The 23,011-nt window shown below is 41.1% G+C and overlaps 2 protein-coding genes across 3 annotated transcripts in view; both read left to right on the top strand.

Annotated features, from left to right (window-relative positions):
• rnf130 (ring finger protein 130) overlaps positions 1–20,458 on the top strand; it is a 72,278-nt gene extending 51,820 nt beyond the window's left edge. Inside the window, exons 6-9 of the mRNA XM_037077409.1 lie at positions 5,437–5,519; positions 5,746–5,842; positions 6,164–6,350; positions 17,541–20,458. Of these exons, the coding sequence (XP_036933304.1) occupies positions 5,437–5,519; positions 5,746–5,842; positions 6,164–6,350; positions 17,541–17,653 (480 nt within the window). The 3' untranslated portion in view covers positions 17,654–20,458. The remainder of the gene's footprint in view (positions 1–5,436; positions 5,520–5,745; positions 5,843–6,163; positions 6,351–17,540) is intronic.
• Positions 20,459–21,735: 1,277 nt separating this feature from the next.
• Positions 21,736–23,011, top strand: part of LOC119007418 (TBC1 domain family member 9B) — a 30,867-nt gene continuing 29,591 nt past the window's right edge. For both annotated transcript variants that reach the window (XM_037077087.1, XM_037077086.1), the window contains exon 1: positions 21,736–21,995. In XM_037077087.1, coding sequence (XP_036932982.1) covers positions 21,878–21,995 — 118 coding nt within the window. In that variant the 5' untranslated portion in view covers positions 21,736–21,877. The remainder of the gene's footprint in view (positions 21,996–23,011) is intronic.

Raw genomic sequence — 23,011 nt, 5'->3', positions numbered from 1 at the left:
AGTTTAACAGTTGTTTTATCTTTACCCAAGTCTGTTTCACTTGAATTTCCCACTTCACTAGAAGCAGTGACGGCACCGTTTTCCGCAACCAGTTCATCAGATTTACCATCCATAATGTCCTCCTTTATAATGTTCCACAACGAAATCTAAAATACGCAATGAGAATGTTCAGTCGTAGGACACGATCAACTTTGTGATTTTAGTGACCAATGCATTGGGATTACGGTCGCAAAGTAGTGTGCACACCTTTATTTTTATTTTTTTATCATGGCCATGAAGCTGGTAGTGGGGTATTGCTTATACCTTAAATAGCATATTGCAGATTAGACCCCCCCTTACATCAATGTTTATAAAAATAATGTAGGAATTTTTTTTAATTAAAAATTTATTTTTACATGCCGTATTTAGGCTTTGGTGGCTGTTTTTGTGATAAAATCTTACTTCCACATTTGAAAACACTTGACCGGAAGTGACGTAGGCAGAGGGAGAGCGGTCGATTTGAGCCATAGCAAAACAATGGATTCTGGTGCCGGCTCTGACCCCGAGGAAACTTTAAATGTGTACAGTTACACATACGACGGACCACAGCCGTATAACTACGAGCCCATTGTGCAACACAGAGAGCAGATAGAGACTGGGGAACAAATTAATGGCCAGAGGAGAGTGATAGAGCTGTGGTGCCTGGAAAATTAGTGGAGAGTAGGGCAGGTGTCTTGGTGAGAGATCGGTGTTAGCTTATATGCATTCGCTACAGATATGAATGCTGTGCTCATATAACAATATCGTACACATTACGATCATGCATCAGCCAATAAAAACTAGCACTGGTTATCTAATACAGCCCTGAGTATTTACAATTACAGTGCCAATAACAGAAACTAAAGAGCTTGTTTACGTCCTGTCTCATACTCGTTAGTAGCGCTTTAACTTACCGTCCGCGATAAAGAGTGAGAAAAAGGCGAGATAAACACCGTCCTGACACACCTTTTATTTGATAGGTGCTTGTGTGGGAAATGCGACTCCATGTCCACAGCCGAGGAGAGTATGTGCTGCAGGGAGGTAGATGCCTACTGGGCCTTAGTGGACACTATAGCTATAAATAAATAAATAAACAATTAAATGCAAAAAAATAAATAAATAATCATTACCTGTGTCACAGTTTTCGATGATTTCAGATTTCATTGAACCCTGCACAGATTCAAGACACTGTGTACCAGGTGCAGCAAAGCAGAACCAATACATCTGTGTACAAAGAGCTGATGTGACTTAAAAAATCTTCAGTTTTGGTTCAAAAAGTTTCAGCAAAGACCAAAGGGCGTTCTCACAGAAAGTTTGTGGCCAGATGAGACAAAGCTGGAGATACAAATATAAATATATACAACATACACAGCATCTACAATCACCCAGGAATGGCTGCGAATAAAACACTGGACTGTTCTGAAGTAGCTTCTTCTATGAGCCCTGATCTAAATCCTATTGAACATCTGTGGAAGGAGCTGGAACATGCAGTCGGGAGAAGGAGCCCTCGAACCTGAGTCAGCTGGAGCAGTTTGCTCATGAGGAGTCTGCAGGTGCAGAAGTCTGACTAAGAGTTAGAGAAATCACCTGACTGCAGTGACTGGCTCAAAAGGTTGTGCTACAAAATAAAAATCAAGATTTTAAGAAGTTAAGGGTACCATCATTTTTCTGTTGTTTGTTTTTTAAATACTTCTGTTGATACAAAATTCAAAAGCAATGTCTGATTTTTCATTTGTACATCTCAAGCAGATCTACATTGGATGGTTAACCCTGCATGCAGCAGCAGTTTAAGACTGCTAACAAACATAAATTTCATAAATTATATTCATAAATAAAGTTGAAATTAGGCACATTCTGTACAACACAACATTGCAACTTTTTTGCAGATGTGCCAAATACATTAAAAAATATATAGAAAGTAACACTGTGTGTGTACTTTGAGTATGCAAGCCTCTGTGGGGGCATAAACGTTTTGTATTAAATCGTGAGTGCTGTGCAAGGTACACGCCAACAGCCTCATCCTTGTTGATTCTCTGTAGGGATCTGCAAAGGGGCGCAGGTGCAGAGGAGGACAGATCTGTGCTGTGCTCTGGTAGAGCCTGTGGTGACCTGGAGTATTCGACTCTCAGAGACTCCATGAGGGCTGATGTATATGCTGGGGGAAGGATAAAAAAATTTAGATCACATTCACTCACTTAGGGACTGACACAATTATATTTAGGAACTGACTGAAATGGCTAACCATATGATGGCGAAACCGTGGGTAGCTAACCGCATAACACACCTCACCATCACTGGTTTGAGCAACTTCAAACCGAGTGTCTTTGCATAAGACAAGTTCTATTAAAAAAAAAAAAAAACATTGCTAAAGTTAGTTAGCGTAAGCCAACGTTAGCTAGCGTTAGCTGGCATTGCCCGCTTATTAGCTTGGGAGTTGAAAACTAGCTGCACTCCTCTACAACAACCTATAGAAGTCACATTGCTTCTCATGAGTTAAATAATTATGTTGAGTAAGTAGGTAGTTAACAAATGTTAGAAACAAGACTTACAGTGTGCAGTTCGCGTTTACGCCGAGCTGAGTCTCTGCCTGATCCGTGACCGTGTCGCCCGCCGGCGGCAGCACCAGCAGCTAGGCACCGCACCGCACCGGGGGTCAGTCACACCTGGTTCTTGCTTCGGCATCCCACGTTGAACTCCAACAGATTGCTTGGATGATAATCCTCTGAAGTGAGCGCCACACACGACCACGTTTTTTGTAGCTGATGCAGAGGAGAAGTCCTGTCTCTTCAGCTGCACAAAACGGACCCAGGCACGGAAGTTAGCACCTTTTTTTTCCTGTTTCTTGTGTTCTGACAGGCTGGAGTTTGTGCAACCTCCACAAACGCAATAATTTACCATGTTCATAGTAAATTAACGCAATCCAAATCTACTGACAACACACTGATTCACTACAACACAACCGCTCTGACTGATAATGTACCTACTCCCACACTGAGCTATGGCAGCTGCTAGCACATAACTCCCTCTCGTTACGTAATATGACGCGATGTTGAAAAAAAACCCCCATTTTTTGGCACTTTGCTCAAAACTGTCACTTTTCGGTTAAATATTTCCCCTAACGTCTTGAATAGTATTTTAAATCCTCAATCAACTTTTCAAAAGGCAACTTTTGGACCAGATTACACTTGCATTTTGTAAAAAAATTAACCTGCAATATACTCTTTAATGGAAGCGGCGAGCACTGTACAATGGTCGAAAGATGGTAGCACTACCTTGTTGGATGAATCAGCTGATGATCGGTGTCAATCCGGAAAACACAGCTGTTGTTCATATTCCATGCGACTCAGCATAGCTGAGAGACCCAGCATTGGCTCCGGCATCGACTCTGCCTCCGTGTGGTAGTTTTTCCATGACTAATGAGGACTTATAATTGAAGCACAGTTTTTAACTTAATGTAGTGACATGTTCTTATCAAAATGAAACTTCAAAACGAACCTAAGCCACTGAGGGGCCGCTCTACTGGTATTGCAGTTGACGCGTCGCCTTCCTGGTCCAATTAATGAATGAAACATGTGAGTGTCATATGCAGTTACCAAACGTTTATTCATGCTTTGCACTCTTAACAGAATAAGCGACCTGTTAACACACTTGCATTAACTCTGTAACTTGGATGCAAATCAAACAAAAGTCTCACATGTTTGCCACAACACAATAAGACGACGACGACAGTCAAAAACTGTGTGCTTCCCCAGTCAACAGCACACCTGTTGCGTAATCACCCTCTGTTCAAAATATCAATTTCCTGCACCCCACAGTACAGAGCGCCACCCACTGTGGCATCGAGGTATTACACAGAAAATAAACACATATAAACCAAAAAATGGCTCTAACACACCGGCCCCTAATTGTAAATGGTGGCTAACATTACAGTTCCCTTCAAATTAAATTACAAAGCCTTAATACCAATAATACACACAAGCTGTACCAAACAATACCCAATGTTTATACAAATAACCTGGCTAGTTTCAGCCTCAGTTATTCTTCCTCCAAGCTGTTGAACCATGGTCTGCAGAGAAACCAAACTCCCATTCACTCCACCCTATATCGGTTGCGATACCTTCCAGCATGGTCTTGATGCTAGCTAGCTCAGTGGCTACATCAACCTGTTCCTCTGATGAAGCTACCCCTTTTCCATCTTTCCTCTCCCCCCTCGCAGCTGGTTTTCTGTCAGGCATGTTCCCGAGTTGTTCCAGTTGGTGTTAGGCTTCTATTTGGGTATTTTATGACTACATTTAATACATTTAGAGGGGTATATCGTGCCCAGCCGAGTTCATCACACTGAATTAACCTTAACATGAATTAATCAGACTGAAACGACCTTTAGCACGAGTTAATCAGACTGAATCACCCTTTAACACGAGTTAATCAGACTAAATCGACCATTAAAACGACTTCATCACACTGAATCGACCTTGAACACGAGTTAATCACACTAAATCAACTTTAACACAATGTAATCACACTGAATCAGTCTTTAAAACAAGTTAATCAGACTGAATTGGCTGTTTACAGGAGTTGATCAGACTGAATCAACCTTGAACACAAGTTTATCAGACTGAATCAGCCTTTAGCACAAGTTAGTCAGACTAAATCAACCTTGAGCATGAGTTAATCAGATTGAAACAGCTGTTAGCACGAGTTAATCAGACTGAATCAACCTTTAGCACAAGTTAATCAGACTGAATCGACCTTTACCAGGAGTTAATCGGACTGAATCAACCATTAACATGAGTTAAACAGACTGAATCATCCTTGAACATGAGTTAATCAGACTGAATCAACATTAACACAACGTGATCACACTGAATCAATTTTTAACACAAGTCAATCAGACTGAATCAACCTTTAGCAAGAGTTAATCAGACTGAATCGACTTTGAGCATGAGTTAATCAGACTGAAACAGCCTTTGCACGAGTTAATCAGACTGAATCAACCTTTAACACGAGATAATCGGACTGAATCGACCTTGAACCTGAGATAATCGGACTGAATTGACCTTGAACACTTAGTTAGAACACTGACCAGCTATTGATCTGACCAATCACTGATCAGACTAGTTATTGATCAGATCACTTAGACAGAACAACCAGTTAGTGAGGAAACAACTCCACAGTACTCTGTTTCAAACAACACAGCTACAAAATGACCATAGGGACTCTGACGTCTCTTTCTTGCCCCCATATGTACAGGTGTTCACGTGTACTTGCACGTGTACTTACTCAATGTTTTTAGATGTGTTCACAGGTGTTTAATGTGTTCACAGGTGTAGGTGTTTAATTTGTTTACAGGTGTTCACGTGTGATTACATGTGTTAACTGATGTTCACATGTCTTTACAAGTGTTTCCATGTGTTTCAGGAAACTGATCCAGACTTTAACCACTGTGCGGTGTGTATTGAAGCCTACCAGCTGAACGATGTGGTTCGCATCCTGCCCTGCAAGTGAGTCTCAAAGCATCAGCAGTGTCCAGTCTCCTTGTTCCATATAAATACCACTGAGCCAGTATGAGCAGTCAGACCAGTTTGACACAGACTGGTCCACCTCTGAGGTCTCTGTCTCCACATGATGAACAACATGACACACAGAGTCTGAGCTCGTACTTCAGGCAGTCAGCTTAATCTTTTTCATGATTGTCCTCACGTGAGAAATGTCCCTGTGTCTCTGCAGACATGTCTTCCATAAAATGTGTGTGGACCCCTGGCTGAACGAGCACTGCACCTGCCCCATGTGTAAACTCAACATCCTCAAAGCTCTCGGCATCATGGTGGGTCATCAATGACATCAGCAACAGTTACACACCAGCTGTTTCTGTGACAACCAACCTGTCTCTAGTGTCTGTCCTCCTTCTGTCTGTCTCCTTAATGTCTCCCTCATGTCTCCTTCAAGTCTTCTTTAAGTCTCCTCTTTGTCCTCTCTGTGTCTCCTTCCTGTCTTCTTCATGTCTCTGTAATGTCTTATCTGTGTCTCCCTCATGTCTCCATGTCCTGTTTATGTCTCCTTTACGTCTCATCTGGTCTCCTCTTTGTCTCGTTGGTGTCTCCTTCATGTCTCCTTGGTGTCTCCTTCATGTCTCCTCTGTCTCCAGACCAGTCTTCCCTGTGTGGACAGCGTAGTGCTGGACGTGGAGCGCCTGGGCGTCAGTCAGGCATCAGGCAGCCAGAGGGCGCCACTGGGCGACAGCAACCAGCCGTCCATCAGCCTGGAGCCACTCAGCCCCCCCCACCCTGAGGCCACACCCAGAACACCAGCTGACATCACCATCGCTGTGACCAGTAAGAATGCAGCACCACACCATCTTTAAAATGTCATAGAGCAACTTTAAAGTGTCATAGAGCAACTCCATAATGTCCAAGAGCTACTCCCTAATGTCATAGAGCAACTTTAAAATGTCATAGAGCAACTTTATAATGTCATAGAGCAACTTTAACCTGCTGGGGTCCAGGGTATAATTCAGTGGTGTCAAACTGATTCAGTAAAGGGCCATGTGGCTGCAGGTTTTCATTCCAACCAAGCAAGAACACACCTGATCCAAATCAGGTGTGTTCTTGCTTGGTTTGCTGATTGGTTGGCTGATCCAAATCAGGTGTGTTCTTGCTTGGTTGGAATGAAAACCTGCAGCCACATGGCCCTTTACTGGATCAGTTTGACACCACTGGTATAATTGAACAAAAAAGACAACTACCGTATTTTCACGACCATAAGGCGCACTTAAACGTCTCAAATTTTCTCCAAAATGTGCGGCGCGCCCTATAGTGCAGTGCGCCTAATGTGTTGTATTTTTGTAAGGCGGATTACATGAGAACGTTGAAGGGTGAAGTGTGAAGTGTGGGCGTTATTGTTGTTGTTGTAAGGCAGACGTAACAGTTGTGCTTGGCTGCCATGCTAATGGACAGAAACTGGCACCTATGGTGATTTTCAAGCGAAAGACTTTGCCTAAAGAAAAGTTTCCAGCTGGAGTCATCATTAAGGCAAATGAAAAAGGCTGGATGGATGAGGACATGATGAAAGAGTGGCTGAGTGAGGTGTACATAAAGAGACCGGGTGTTTTTTTCCACGCGTCACCGTCCCTCTTGATCTATGACTCTATGCGTGCTCATCTCACAGCCGCTGTGAAAAAACAAGTGCAGCAAGCAAACTCGGAGCTTGCTGTCATTCCGGGAGGCCTGACAAAGGAACTCCAACCACTGGACATCGGTGTGAACAGAGCATTCAAAGCAAGGCTGCGAACGGCTTGGGAGCGATGGATGACCGATGGCGAACACAGTTTCACAAAGACTGGGAGGCAGCGCCGGGCGAGTTACGCCACAATTTGTGGATGGATTGTGGATGCTTGGGCTAACGTCTCTGCTTGCACTGTGGTTCGAGCTTTCACAAAAGCCAGCATCATTTCAGAGGAGCCGCACGGAAACGAGACTGACTCTGAGAGTGACGAGAGGGAACCTGGCGTGTTTGATGGCGATCTAGCTCAGCTGTTCAATTCAGACACAGAGGATGAGAACTATGGATATTTCAATAAAGCACAACCAAACTCAGTTTTGCTCCCGCTGCCTTTTTAAATACACACACTAGCATGCATGTTTTACCGGTGTGTTTTACCATGCCCGCGCCCTATGGTCCAGTGCGCCTTATGTATTTGTTAAATACAGAAAAAGCACCCGTAACTGAAACCGCGCCCTATAACCCGGTGCGCCCTATGGTCGTGAAAATAAGGTACACTACACACTAAACACACTGCACCAAACTCTACATAACACACTAACTATACACTTCAAATACCCTAAATGTCACAAATCTCTCAACTCTCAAAACTCGCTATCGCTGTCTCTATCACTGCCACTGTCGCTGTCACTCTTTCACAGCCTACCCTCCCATAACTTCCCACTGTTCCTGAGCAACCAAATCACTTGGTTTGCCATATGACTTTGTGATTGGTTGGCGTGGTGCCTTTTTCCACCAGTAGGAAAGGGGCTGTCAGAGGTTGTTTTGCTTGCAAACACTTCCTGCTCTCAGACACTTTCGTGAGAAAAGCCAGTTTTTATCATTTCCTCGTGCACCACATGCGCAGCAAATATGACAGCATTGTTAGTGAAAAAGTGTGGCGTACATTATTTATCGTAACTCTGGTTTTCCTTGGCCTATCAACACAATTTAAAAACTGGTATATAGGTTGACGGTAGCTCCAACATATAAGTCTGAACCGAGACTCCGTCTTGCTGCTACATCATCTTAAATTGGTCACATGATTTGGACGTGGCGGCGCATCAATTGACCTCAGACGGTTAAAATGTCACAGAGCAACAGCATAATGTCAAAGAATTACTCCCTAATATCAAAGAGCAACATGGAAATGTCATAAACTTTAAAATGTCATAGTGAAACTTTAAGATGTCGAAGAGCAACTTTAAAATGTCAAAGAGCAACTTCATAATGCCGTAGAGCAACTGTAAAATGTCATATAGCAACTTCATGATGTCAAAGAGCAACTTTAAAATGTCAAAGAGTTTCCGGTTTAGCGGCCGCTAAGATGGCAGCTTAAGAGAGAATCTCCCCCCGACTTCTAGGACTTAAGTGCCCATGATCTTGACTAACTCGATATAAAACTTAAGTAAAACATGTATAAGGGCAAGATCTCATTGCAAGATAGGCAGAGCAAAGTCAGACTTAAGAAAACTGCACAGAATGCCGAAACACACGGAAACCCGAGCCCGGAGTCTTCCCTAGCTAGCTGTAATGTTAGCTCACCAGCTAATGATAGTGGAGAGGAAGGCGAAGCTAACATGGAGGCTAGCTTGGATATCATTCTCGCTGAGATAAAAGATTTCCGACAAGACAATAAGCAACAACTCGAGGAAATCAAAGAGGAAAACCCAAAAGAGACTTGACGAAGTAGAGGAGCGTGTTTCAAACACGGAGGAGAGAATGCAGTCGATAGAAGGAGTGACGATGGAGCTGATAAAACTTCAAGCCCACCTGGAAGAAAGACAGGAGGACCAGGAGGGAAGATCCAGACGAAACAACATTAGAGCCTATTCCATTCCAGAGGGGTCAGAGAAGGAGTCTTCATCGATGATAGAGTTTGTCGAAAAGCTGTTGAAACACGGCTTGTCTCTAGCGGAAGATGTGAATCTCCAGATTTAACGGGCGCACCGGGCGCCTAAAGAAGGAGCACCCCCGAAATCCTTCATCATTAAGATTCTGAGCTACAAGACGAAAGTGGAGCTCTTACAATCAGCGTGGCAGAAAAGGGGCTTTATGTGGAAAAATAAACAAATCAATCTGGACAATGACTACGCACCGAGTGTGTTGAAGAAAAGGCAGCAGTACATGGAGGCAAAGAGGGTTTTGAAGGAAAAGGGAATCCGCTTTCAGACACCCTTCCCAGCCATACTGCGGGTTTTTTACGCAGATGGGACATGCACCTACAACACGGCCGAGGAATCAACGAAGGAAATGGCAGAGAAGGGCTGCAGGTCACAGTGCTTAAACCACCTGAGTCAACGTTCAAAGACAAGCTGAGATTCAGCTGGGACCCGGAGCAGAGAGCTCAGGACACGACTGAGTAGATCATGTCCACGCAAGTATTGTTTATAAGGAGTTTGATTACAGATTTGGATTTTGGACATATTTGAATTAATCGTTGGGCATCGCTCAGCTGTTTCTGGAGCTCCTCACTTACAGTGTTGTATAATGAGTGAGTGCAGAAGATGATGTAAAACCTCTCCTCCGTGAGAAGAATGTTCAAAGCAGTAAGCTACCTATTTTGATGTTTTAGGTTTATGTTTCAAAGAGACTACTATTATCACAAACTGAAGTATAAAGGTGGGAGAGGGAAGATTCTACTGAAAGGGTCCTTTTCTCTTGGGAATATTTCTGTACAAAGTTTCTTTTTCTTTTAGTATTATTATTATTATTTCATTTAGTTATCAAAGCCTAATTAAGGATGATCAATATGTCAGGGGGCGTATCATGGATGAGATTCTTGCTGAATCCACCACAAATGAGGGCCCTCTCACAGAAGAGACTTTCCTCCTCTAAAGCCGCACTTAAACACCTCATGCAGGGTTTTTCTTTAAACCCTACTTTTGGAAACCCTAACCAATATTTTCAGTTAATAAGAGTTCCAAAGCTCATTGGTTGTTGTTTTGTTCATATGTTTTCTACAGTTCAGAGCAGAGATGTCACACAAACTCTATCTAAAAACTGGGAAACAATTCTTAATGATGGTACTGGCGAGTAGTACTTCAAATGTGGTCTCCTTCAATGTAAATGGCATCCTTAATCCTATTAAGAGAGGCAAGATACTTTCCAAACTGAAAAGGGAGGGTGCCCAGATAGTGTTCCTCCAGGAAACACATTTATCAGAAATTGAACACGCAAAACTGAGAAGAGGAGGCTTCAAACAAGTATTTCACTCATCCTATAAATCAGGACATAGAGGAGGGTCTGCCATCCTTATTTCAAATCAAGTCCAATATGAACATCTTTCAGAGACTAGAGATAAAGAAGGCCGATATGTAATGATAACGGGGAGGATTGAAGGGCTGATGGTAACTTTCTTTCATATATGCGCCTCCGGGGAGTGATTGGACCTTTTATAAAAAAATATTTGATATGATGTCTGCTGATGCTATGTGGAGGAGATATGAATATCAGATTATCAAAAATGGAATCTTCTACCTCTAATTTAGGACATAGTAAACCCACGATTAATAAGATAAACTCTATAATGAAAGAAATCGGTATAGTAGATGTTTGGAGGGAATTCAATCTGACAGGCCATGACTACACTTATTTCTCTGCCCCTCAGTCTACTTATTCAAGGATTGACTATTTTTTGCATTTAAGAGAGAACAATTTAGAATTCAGTCATGTGATATTGGAACAATTGATATGTCTGACCATGCACCAATAATAACAGTTAATATTGATGGCAATCAAAAATCTACATTATGGAAATTGAACTCAAGTTTATTGAACAATCCTCAGGTAAAAGGAGAGTTAGAAAAGGCAATAGATACCTAAACAAAATATCAATGGAGAAGTGTCTCCTCCTATGGTGTGGGATGCATTTAAAGCAGTCCTGAGGGGGAAAGTAATTTCCATTTACTCATCACTAAAAAAACAAAGACAGGAGAGGCTTAATTCTCTATACACCAAACTCAGAGAATTACAAAAAGATCACAAAGTTAGACCGGGGACAAATGAACTATCCATTAAAAAACTACAAAAAGAGATAGATGAGATATTCTCAGAAGAGGTAAAGAAGAAACTGGTATTTCTAAAACAGGGGTACTATGAGGCAGGAAGCAAGGCAATGAAACTGCTGTCATATAAACTGAGGAAACAACAGGCAGACACCACTATTAATAAGATAAGATGCCCTCATACTAAGCAAATACACCATAGAGTAGACCAAATTCAACAAAGTTTCGAAAATTATTATAAGGAATTATATTCACAACAAAAGCTAGACAACGAAGACAAGATGAGGAGTTTTCTTGAATCTCTGAATCTTCCCATAATCACACAAGAACAAAATAAAGCTCTGATTGCGGATATCACTGATAAAGAAGTAAACACAGCAATATCAAGACTCAAGAGTCCAGGTTCAGACGGCTTCACAGCCGATGGTACAAGTCTTTCAAGGAACAGTTAGTTCCAAAACTGTGCCAGATATATAACGGAGCTCTCAAAAAGGGAGAAATTCCCCCCTCATGGAAGCAAGCCATAATTTCAGAGATACCAAAGGAAGGAAAAAACTCATTAGATTGTAAACAATTTCGACCCATCTCAGTGTTAAATCTTGATTATAAAATTTATATGTCAAAATCAGCTAGGAGAATCGAAAGACTTTTGCCATCTCTTATCCATTTGGACCAGACTGGATTTATCCATGGGAGACAGACCCAGGATAGCTTGAGGAGGACGTTACATATTATATAGCATATCCAGCAGAATAAGACACAAGCTATGTTAATGGGATTGGATGCCGAGAAGGCGTTCGATTCAGTAAGGTGGACTTTTCTGTATAAGGTGTTAGACAAATTTGTTTTTCACCATATTCTTATTGAGGCTTTCAAAGCTGTAATAATGATAATATTATATAATAATAATAATAATCCAACAGCAAGAATTACAATAAATGGCAGTCTCTCAAATTCTTTTATTTTGGAGCGTTCTTGTAGGCAGGGTTGCCCTTGTTCCCCACTTCTTTTTGCCCTCTTTATAGAACCTCTCAGTCAATATATTAGGCAGAACAAGCAAATTGAGAGTATAAATATAGCAGGACAGGAACACAAAATATCTTTGTTTGCGGATGATGTGTTAATTTTTTTGTCACAATCATCCACATCCTTGCCAATTTTAATGTCGTCGATGGATATATTTGGTGAATTATCAGGCTATAAGATTAATGTTCAGAAAACCCAGGTTTTGACCTTTAATTTTAACCCATCATATGATTTGGTTACTAAATACAACCTGAGCTGTAACAAGAAATCAATGAAGTATCTGGGAATTAATCTTACCCAAGACATTTCAAAATTATTTGAAGCTAACTTCATTCCTCTCAATCATAAAATTAAATCGGACATCTCTAGATGGAATCACCTACCTTTTCTCAGTCTAACTTCAAGGATTGAATCGGTCAAAATGGTGATTTTGCTTTGCCTGTTGTATCTTTTCCTTTCATTGCCAATTGAAGCAAATGATTGACAGTTCATGGAGTGGCATAAATTAATTTCTAGATATATCTGGATGGGTAAATAACCGAGGATAAAATTTAAAGTAATGCAACTACCAAAAGACAAAGGAGGAATGGCACTGCCAAATTTAAAAGATTACTACTATGCAGCTCTGTATCTGTGTGACCCGCAGTTCAAGGCCAGGTGGAAGGAAATAGAAGAGGAAGGATCTGTGGGTCCACCTATACAGGCAGCCATGGCAGACAAAAAACTTTCGGACAGTCTTACAAATAAGAGTTACCCCTGGATAAAAACAACACTAAAAATCTGGCACAAAGTAGTTAGGAAATACAATTTAAAGGGTGCAGAAAACATATTACGTTGATGTGCATATGACACAGACTTTATTCCAAATAGGATAGACAGTAGATTTAAAATATGGATGGAGAAGGGCCTTACGGCGTACTGCTGCTTCATACATAATGGGTCGGTGAAGAGTTTTGACAATCTCAAAAGGGAATATGGTTTAGAGAAGCAGGATTTTTTCAGATATCTCCAAGTAAGGCACTGATTAAATACAATTTTGACAGAGAACTTCAGAAGTCATATCCTGAAGGTCTTTGTTTCAATCTATGAGTCTGGGAGTGGAAAGAGACTAATATCTAAATTATACAAAAGCTTCCAAGATTCCTTGAATTCGAACACCCTATACATTAAAGGTAGATGGGAAAGGGAGGGAGATCTTGGCAATACCTGAGGATGAATGGAAAAATATTTCTAAATTACAATGGAAGACCACAACTTCACACATCTGGTGGGAGTTTGGATGGAAAAATATTATTAGATTTTTTTTTTACGCCTGCTCAGAAGAGACATCAAGGCAGTGGAATAAATTGTTGGAGGATGTGTGGCTCAGATAAGGCCAACCTATATCACCTATTTTGGGATTGTCCGAAACTTATGTCTTACTGGCATGATATTCATGACTGTCTGGAATACATATTTCAAATTACAATACAATTTGATATCAGCTCAATGTATTTTGGTATCATGGTATTCCATACCCAATCAGTAGCAGCCAAATATCTAATGAAGATGTTACTGATTGGAGCGAAGAAATCTATAACAATGAAGTGGATACAACCCAGTGCACCGACACTGGAGGATTGGCAAGGAACTGTGCAGGAAATCTACATCATGGAGAGACTGACATTCACTTTAAAACTACAATCAGACAAATTTAAGAGATGATGGTCAAACTGGATCAGATACATAAGATCACGGAGACCTGAACTACTCTAATTACCTCGATTACATGTCTTGAAGTACCAGACTGTTTAACTATCAGGACAGCTGAAAATTGCTGGCAGTAGATCTTGATGAGAAAATGAGGAAGCGTGACATCCATGTTTCAGATGTTCTTATTTTACACATTGTAAAATAAAATAAAATGGAAGGGAGAGTAATAGCATGTAATAGCATGTCCATCCATCCATCCATCATCTGTACACATTATGTGTACGCCGCTTAATCCTCTGCAGGGTCGCGGGGGGGCTGGAGCCTATCCCAGCTGACTTAGGGCGAAGGCAGGGGACACCCTGGACAGGTCGCCAGTCTATCGCAGGGCTACACATAGAGACGAACAGCCAGGCACACTCTCATTCACACCTACGGACAATTTAGAATGATCAATTAACCTCAGTATGTTTTTGGACTGTGGGAGGAAGCTGGAGTACCCGGTGAAAACCCACGCTTGCACAGGGAGAACATACAAACTCTACACAGAAAGATCCCAGGCGTCCCAACCGGGACGCGAACCAGCGATCTTCTAGCTGTGAGGCAGCAGTGCTAGCCACTGGGCCACTGTGCAGCCCTAGAGAGCATGTATTTTTGTAATTACATATTTTTTGTCTTGCTTGGTGTGTATGTAATGGTGCTGAAATGATTTTGTATTTTCCTCCCTGATGAAAACAAAATTATGAAAAAAAAAATGTCAAAGAGCAACTTTATATTGTCATAGAGCATCTTTGAAATGTCATAGAGCAACTTTGTCATAGGGCAACTTTATAATGTCATAGAGTGACTTTGAAATGTCATGAAGCAACTTTATAATGTCATAGAGTAAGTTTATAATGTCATAGAGCAACTTTGAAATGTCATAGAGCAGTTTTGTCATAGGGCAACCTCATGATGTCATAGAGCAACCTAATGATATCATAGAGCAGCTTTAAATTGTCATAGGGAAACTTTCAATTTTCATTGAGAAACGTTAAAATGTCAAAGAGCAACTTTATAATGTCACAGAGCAACTTCATAATTTCATAGAGCAACTTTATAATGTCAAAGAGCAACTTCATAATGTCAAAGAGCAACTTCATAATGTCAAAGAGCAACTTCATAATGTCACAGGGTAACTTTAGTTATTAGAGTAACAATAAAGCAACAGGGTCACAGATCAATCTCATTATGTGACATGTTAAGGGCCCAAGTAAACCGTAACTTAACTCCTGGCTACTACATCAGTTGTCAGACATCTTTGGACCACTGTTTGTTGACAAAGAGCAACTTGGTCCCGATGCTGATGTCAACACTTCACAACATGCAATTTAACATGACAGGAATTTCACTGTTGGAAACATCATTCAACATCATAAGTAAGGCCAGTTAAAGTGAAACCCTCACCAAAAAACAATCAAGGCTTTATTTGCAATTGAATATGAGTCAAACCTTCGTGTAAAAGCATAATTGCGACGAAAGAGGCACTTGAGGCAAGATTTACTGTACTTCTGTTTTTGGGCAAGCTTATTTTCAATAGGGTGCAGGGGCACTTTTATGCTAGCATCAAAATCGCTATTTATTAAACATTAAGAAGGCTCGACACAACATGAAACTTTGTTCGTAGTATCACCAGGGACTCTACACATAAAAACAAGCATTGAGAATATTGTTTGTGTACACAGAGTTTACTAGAAAGGTTTTTGGACAACTCACATTAGTAGCTGCATGTCCGGCGTGCCGCCATCATGGCGGGCTGCGACCTAAAAGGTAGGCATGAGGAGCGGTACACTATTACTCTCCTGCCTGTTAGGTCTCACTCAGGGATTGACACTTTTTGTCTGCCATGACGGCGGTGCACCGGAGGTGCAGCAGCAACCTTGAGTCATTGGTTTCATGTTGTATCGAGCCGTCTTAGTGTTTTAAAAATAGCAATTTTGATGCTAGCGTAAAAGTGCCCCCACACGCCATTGAAAATTAGCTTGCCCAAAAAACAAAAATACTGAAAATCTTAAAAGTGCCTCTTTCATCGTAATTATGTTTTTACACAAAGGTTTGACTCATATTCAATGGCAAATAAAGCCTCGGTTGACTGTCAACATTACACAGAACAAAGACAAGTGTAGTAGTATGCAACATTTTCATTTGTAATGATAGTTTTCAGTTTGATTTTGATCCATCATCCATCCATGATGATCTGTCTGTATAAACTAGGGCTGTCAACGAATATTCTAAATTTGAATATATATTCGAATACTAAAAAAACGGAGATTCGATTGTGAAAATAACATTTGACTATGGAAAAAAACACATCAGTGGCTGCTTTGCAAGTGGGCGCATGGCATGATGGGTCAGGGACAGTTCACAGGAGTCGCACTTGCACAGCGTCACTCACTGCTGAAAATGAGATGTGACAAAAACCGTGCCAGATGCAGATGGCAGAGAGAAAAAGAAAATGGAGGAAAAGTTCAGAGCCCAACTCGGCAGCAGAGAGAGTTGGACTCCGAGCAACCTAAAAAGCCCCATTTGGAGATACTTCGGATTTTGGTAAAATGCGGAGCCTCGAAATAAAGTTGTATGCAAGCTGTGTAAGCTATAGTTGGCTTACCATTTCACCCCTAGCAACATGAGGGCACATCTCAAAAACATGCACCCAAATGAGCATACCATGATGTCTGGAACTCCAACTAAACAGCCATGTCTCGACTCGCCACAAGCTCTTTGTCTGCAGCATGACAAGAGACGTGCACAAAGAAACTTGCTTCGTTCATATGCAAGGACATGAGGCCAGTCAATATTGTTGATGGCACGGACTTCAGAGAGTTTTGTCAAGAATTGGAACCGAGCTACTGCATCCCGAAAACACCTATACAAGTAGTTATGTCTCGTTGTGTTAGTTTGTCCTCCTGTTATTGACATAATGTGCAAGTATGGATATTCGAATGGTTCAACCTGTGTGGTTTTTTTTAGAGCAAATTTTCGAACATCATTTTGGAGCAATTTTGACAGCCCTAATATAAACAAAGCTGCTTTGATTTCAGGGTCTTAATTTAAAGTTTTGGTTGAAATTTAAGATTCACTTTAACAGATGTGACTTTGATTCTTTATAAGAATAAAAATGAATTTGGTTTTAACATGCAAAATAAAATCAAGTTTAAAGATGATTATAATGACGTTGTTGTCATAAGTGTGTTTGGTTTCCTGCAGTGTCTCAAATCGTCCACTAGATGGTGTCAGTGTCATGACAAATACCTGATGATATATTCAGATTAAACACACTGATTCATGATGCCATGATTTCACTGAACACAAAGTTCAAATTATTAAACACAAATCACTTCCTCCCCACTGCTGGCTGTAAATGAACAACTGAATATTAAGAACAGTGTTTCAATATTCACTTCTTCATGTCTAAGGAGTTGCATGTTATGGTGATATATGATAATGATGGTAATAATAACAATAATAATTATTGCTGTATTGATGTGTTTTTCGTCTCATCAGGTGGCGGTCACTTCTTCAACAGGAACTCAATGTCTCCTCGCAGTGTCGCCTGTGAAATGGAGCTGCCGGACATCCAGGCTTCGCTTGACCTCTACGACGACAACAAGTCCTGAGACCCATCAGCATGGTTATGACCCCCCCACCACCACCACTCCCCGGCTGCCACCACCATCATCACCGCCACCACCTGCAGATGGACAGAGAACCTTTTATGGACACAGGAAGTGATGACAAAGTGTTTTCTGTTGGGAGGGGGTTCTGACAACAAAAACAACAAAAACATGGAAGAGCTTCTAAACCCCAGTTATTCAATCAGCTGTCATCAGACTTGACATGAACTCTGGATCCTCATTTTGATCCTGGACTTAGCTTAGATTGATTTTTATTTTGACCAGAAGATTAAACACATTGGAGGACTTGGAGCTTGTGGTCAGGTCAAATAGTCAGAAATATGTTTTAAAGCAATTCATCCAGAGAACGGAACTCCAGATCAAAATCCAACCCAGGAAACAGTTTTTGTTAGTGTTGAGCTCTTGGGAACGTTTTGGTGTACCACAAAGCACACTTGTTTTCCTTGGCAGGGATTCTGGGAGAATTTGTGAGTTCCTAAAAAGATTCTTTGTTCCCTGGTAAACTTCCTGAACTCCTTCAGGTCTTAAGTTCTTTAAAGTTTCTGGGAAAGTTTCAGGGCATCTTACAAGGATTCTGGAGCAGTTCTTGAGTTTCTAAAATGTTCTTCTAAAACGTTCCTAGATTCTTAAAGAGGTTCGTCGGTTCTGAAAATGCTCCTGGGTGCTTGAAAAGGACATTTAAAAGTTCCATAAAGTTCCTAGGCTCCTGGAAGACTTCCAAAGATCCAAAAGAGTTTCGTGGGTTTCATGAACACCCTCCCATTTAGTGGATTTTCTTCTTGGACGTTCCTTACCCCTTTCAAGGTACTTGGAATCCTGAGAGGGGTTTCTGTAAATGTTCTGAAGTATCAAAAAGGTTCTTGGGTTTAGAACTTCCTTATCCTAAACAAGGTTCCAGGAAATACTCCTGAGCCTGAAAGGTTTCTGAAAATGTTGTTGAGGATTCCATTGTTCCTGGAAAATGTGTCTAAAAGACTAGCTGACCTGAATCTAAATCGACCTTAAAGCTTCAGGACCAAAATCAGAACAAACCTGGAGATCCTGAAGCCAGAAATGGTTCCTGTCAGTGTTTTCTGTTCTGCATTCAGTCAGTCTTATCTCTGTTACCTGACTCCTGGTTGGCTCGCTGAAGATTACTAATGGACTCCAGTCAGAGTTTGGAGTCTGTCTGAAGACCTGGACCTGGATCAGAACTATAAAATATTAAACTCCCTGTCCTGGAAACCAGGACCAAAGGAAGACCTGGGCCCAGATCAGTAGATTTTGGAGGAAACAATCATATGAACAGTGTTAACTCCCCTATAGCAGAAAACAAAAACTGTCTCTGCATAGAACAAAGAGACGGTAGATTTAAAGGAACAGTCCAACAGTTTGGTAAAGCTCAAGTTCTCTATGTTCAGAGACATGTGGAGTCTCGGGGACATGTCCTGGATCCTTTCTTGTTCTTAATTGAAAGGGTCACTTCAACATGTATTCAAAATTTTTGTTCTCCAGAGTCAGACAAGAAGACAGGTAGCCTAGCTTAGCGCAGATACTGGAGGCAGGGGAAATGAGAAAACTACCCTAACCCTACTAAACCCAGCAACACCAGTCTGTCTGATTTTTATCTCGTTAGCTAACCAGTTCTTCATTTGTCTGACAGTAGAGTCAGGTCTGTGAGCCAATCACAAGAGTCACCTGCAGTGAGGTGAGTCACTGCCTGCCACAAACAACTTTCATCATGTTTTAATTCTGTTTTTCAGAAGTCGAGTTTCATTCCAAATGAAGATGAAGTTAAAGAAAATATTCACATAAACTGACTGTTATGTGACTGTGAGTTGGTTAAAGGAGATACACAGCAGGTGGAGCCAATTCTTCATTGAAGAATAGAAGAAGAAGCAGAAGAAGACAACAAATCGAAGTCAACAGTCATGCACATTTCTGTCTGGTTACTCTGTTAATGTGATGAAGGTTAAAGTCTCCTCATCATCGCTCCACACCCATGTTTTTCAGCTAATCACTGGAGGTGTTGACTGACGTGAGTCATGACATCAGTGATTCACTCAGTCCGTTTGAACCACCTTTACACTTCACACAGTAAACATTTACAGTTTTAATGTGCAGTTAAACTCATTTCAGTTCAAATGTTCTTACAGGTGGACGGAAACTCGCCTTCAGGACAAATTTCTGCTGTCAGTCAAATAAAAGCCGTTCAGACAGAACATGAAATGAATTACAGTCAGTAGAACTTCATCTCTAGTGTTTTTTATAAAAATGTTTTGAACTAAAAGTATTTTAATGTTAGTGAGGTGTGAAAACATCTTTTTTTTCCGCACTTTAAGAGACTGTCTCCATTAGTCGCTGCAGAAACAAACCAGGGTGTAATCAGTTCATGTTTTACCTACAAACACGAGTGAAAAATTCTGCTGTTTCATCAAACAGCATCAAGTTCAGACTGTGTTGGTGTCTTCCTGCAGCTGACTGCTGCTGACATGTCTCCCCAGAGAATGGGAGGCTCTCCTGAAGTGACGGACTGCTCCTTTCACGTGTATTGAACAGCTTTCGATTACTCAGCGTGTACTAATCAGCTCCAGTGACGGGGCTCAATATATAAACAGCATTATACAATCTATAACCTGACCAATCGATCAATATTATAAGTGACCTGAACATGTCTGTCCTTGTCTGTCTGTCTGTCTTTGTCTCTGTGTCACATGGTACTGATGATGATGAAGGAGGATGTGTGTGATGCTTCACTTCACTGTGTCTCTTACTGCCTCAGCATTAAAGTGTCATTATTGCCTTTAACATGCACCAGTCTCACTTTATTCACACACACACGTTCCATCATCAGCTCAGCTGTGTTCAGCCATAAATAACACAGTTTGTACAGAACATTTTAATACATAGGCTTTGTGAATGGAGGACATTCAGACACAAACAGAAGAAAACAAATTTTTTATGTCTAAAAAGATATGAATATTGTATCATTAGAGGTTAAATGTGCACAGCCATGATGTGTAAACACCCTTCAATCATTCAAACTTGATCTATAAAGAGTTTTTTTGTCAGAATATTGGGAACCGCTTGGTCAGTACGACAACATCAGTAACTGATGTTACAATGTAAAAGTGAATTCACTCCATGAGTCAACTAACACTTGAGATAGTGGAGCTGATAAGTTAACGTTTTCACTAGCAAACTAAACTTAGTGATACAATTATGAAATTTGGCACATACCCTCTCCATAGCCTAACTAAAAGAAAAATTTTACCGAAGGCTGTTTTTGCCTTTTGTAATCTTTTGATCACATTTGTTTTTGTTTAACATACCCTGAGTAGAGTATGAGAGTGTACAGCTTTATGCAGCTGCAAATGTGAGGCGTAAGTAGACTCTGGAATTGCTGCTTGTTATTTTTTATTTATTTATTTTATTATTTTTTTGTTTGTTTGTTTTTAATGTCAGTGTCAACATCATGACCACATATCATGAAAAAAATGAATGGGCACTGAAAGCTTCTAAAATGGTCTAATATCGGTGCAACAGGTGGCCATCTTGAAAAATGGTGGCTGTCTTGAAATTTTGCGTGGACACTCAAACTTTTTGAGCCCAAAGAGTGGGCTATTGTGAGCACTTGTGCCAATTTTCATGTTTGTATCACAAACTGAAGTATTTTTTCACTTATCAGCTCCACTAAGAGGAACAACAAATGAGTAACTGTACAGGTGGACGCACAATGTTTGTGCATGTTATACAAACACTTGACAACAATACAACACTGGAACCAATATACAATGGTGTTGTGCAAATTATGATAAAGAACAATAATATGAAATAATAACAGAACAAAAACTCAGATTAGCAAAGTGATCATAAGTGAATAGAATACAACGTTTAAAATATTTAACATAATTTCAGTCAGAAGATCCTGAAACAAAATCTATATGTTCTTTATAATCTCAACACACACTCAAGATTTCCCTCCATAATTTGATAAATATAATAAACTTTATTCCACATTAAAACATTTCACGCCTCTGCTGGTCTGTGACGTGACGACGTCAGCGCAGAGTGCGCGTCAGACCCGGAAGTGATGTGCAGTCAGCAGACCGAGTGAAAACAACAACATCAGCTCTGTGGTTGTCTGAATTAGACGGAACCGCCTGGTGATACTCGGTCCTTCTCCCGGTGTTTCCCCGGCACAGGGTAAGCAGGGAGCGGCCAGACATGTGGATCAACCCGGAGGAGGTGCTGCTGGCCGGGGCGCTGTGGGTCTCCGAGCGGGCCAACCCGTTCTTCATTCTGCAGAGGAGGAGAGGACACGGCCGCGGGGGAGGACTGTCGGGTGAGTGCAGGCTGCGGTCCGGGTCTGGTTCAGTTCTGGTCCGGTCCAGTCTGAGTCTATTTTAGACAACGACAGTCTGGTTTGGCCCCGGTCTGGCTCAGTCCTGATCCGATTTTGTCCTCGTTCTGTTTGGCCCTGGTCAGGTTTGGCCCTGATGCGGTTTGGGCCTGATCCGGTTTAGCCCTGGTCTGGTTTAGTCCCAGTCCGGTGAAATCCCTGGTCTGGTTAGCCCCTGTGGTTTGTCCCCAGCCTGGTTTAATCCTGGTGCAGTTAGGTCCTGGTCTGGTTTGGTCCAGGTCTGGTTTAGTCTTAGTCTATGTGAGACAACATCAGTCCACAACAGTCCAGTTCAGTCCTCTTCGGTCTGTCAGAATATGGAATCTGTGTCAATCAACAGCTGATCAATTATTGTCCATTGATCAGTTTCTTGATTTGATCAATATGTTTGATAACAAAATAATTATAATATTAATAATCAGAATTCCATAGATTCTTTTCCAACAGAAGAACATTCTGGCATTAAAAACATCCAAATTCAATGGTGAATTAATCGCTCAAATGATCAACAGATCAGCAGCTATCTTGATCATGGATTTATAACTGAAGATGTGTTGATATGCTGCATTATTTTGAATTGTTATTGATTATTATTAATATATTATTATTTCTGAATATCTTTGTATTTAAGACTTTACACCAACAATTAATCAACTGCAGGTAGAAATTAGCGCGTCAATCAAAGAAAATGAGTTAAAGAATCTAAATAATCAGATGTTCTTGATTGGGGAACTGGACTGGGGGGACTGGGGTCCTGGACTCCAAGTCCTGGAATTCTGCAGTCCAGATCCTGGAGTCCTGGAGTCCAGGTCCTAGAATCCTTGAGTCCAGATCCTGGGGTCTTTGGGTCCTGGTCCTGGACTGGAGTCCAGAGAGAGAAGCACCTCTGAGCTGGACAGATATGAGTCTTAGAGCAGCTGCTCTGTATTTTTACTCTCCCCCTTCTTACTCTTCCTCAA

This window comes from Acanthopagrus latus, chromosome 18 (genome assembly GCF_904848185.1).
Source record: "Acanthopagrus latus isolate v.2019 chromosome 18, fAcaLat1.1, whole genome shotgun sequence".
Classification (NCBI taxonomy): Eukaryota; Metazoa; Chordata; class Actinopteri; order Spariformes; family Sparidae; genus Acanthopagrus; species Acanthopagrus latus.
The sequence above is the reverse complement of the archived record's forward strand: the minus strand, read 5'-3'. Positions and strand labels throughout refer to the sequence as shown.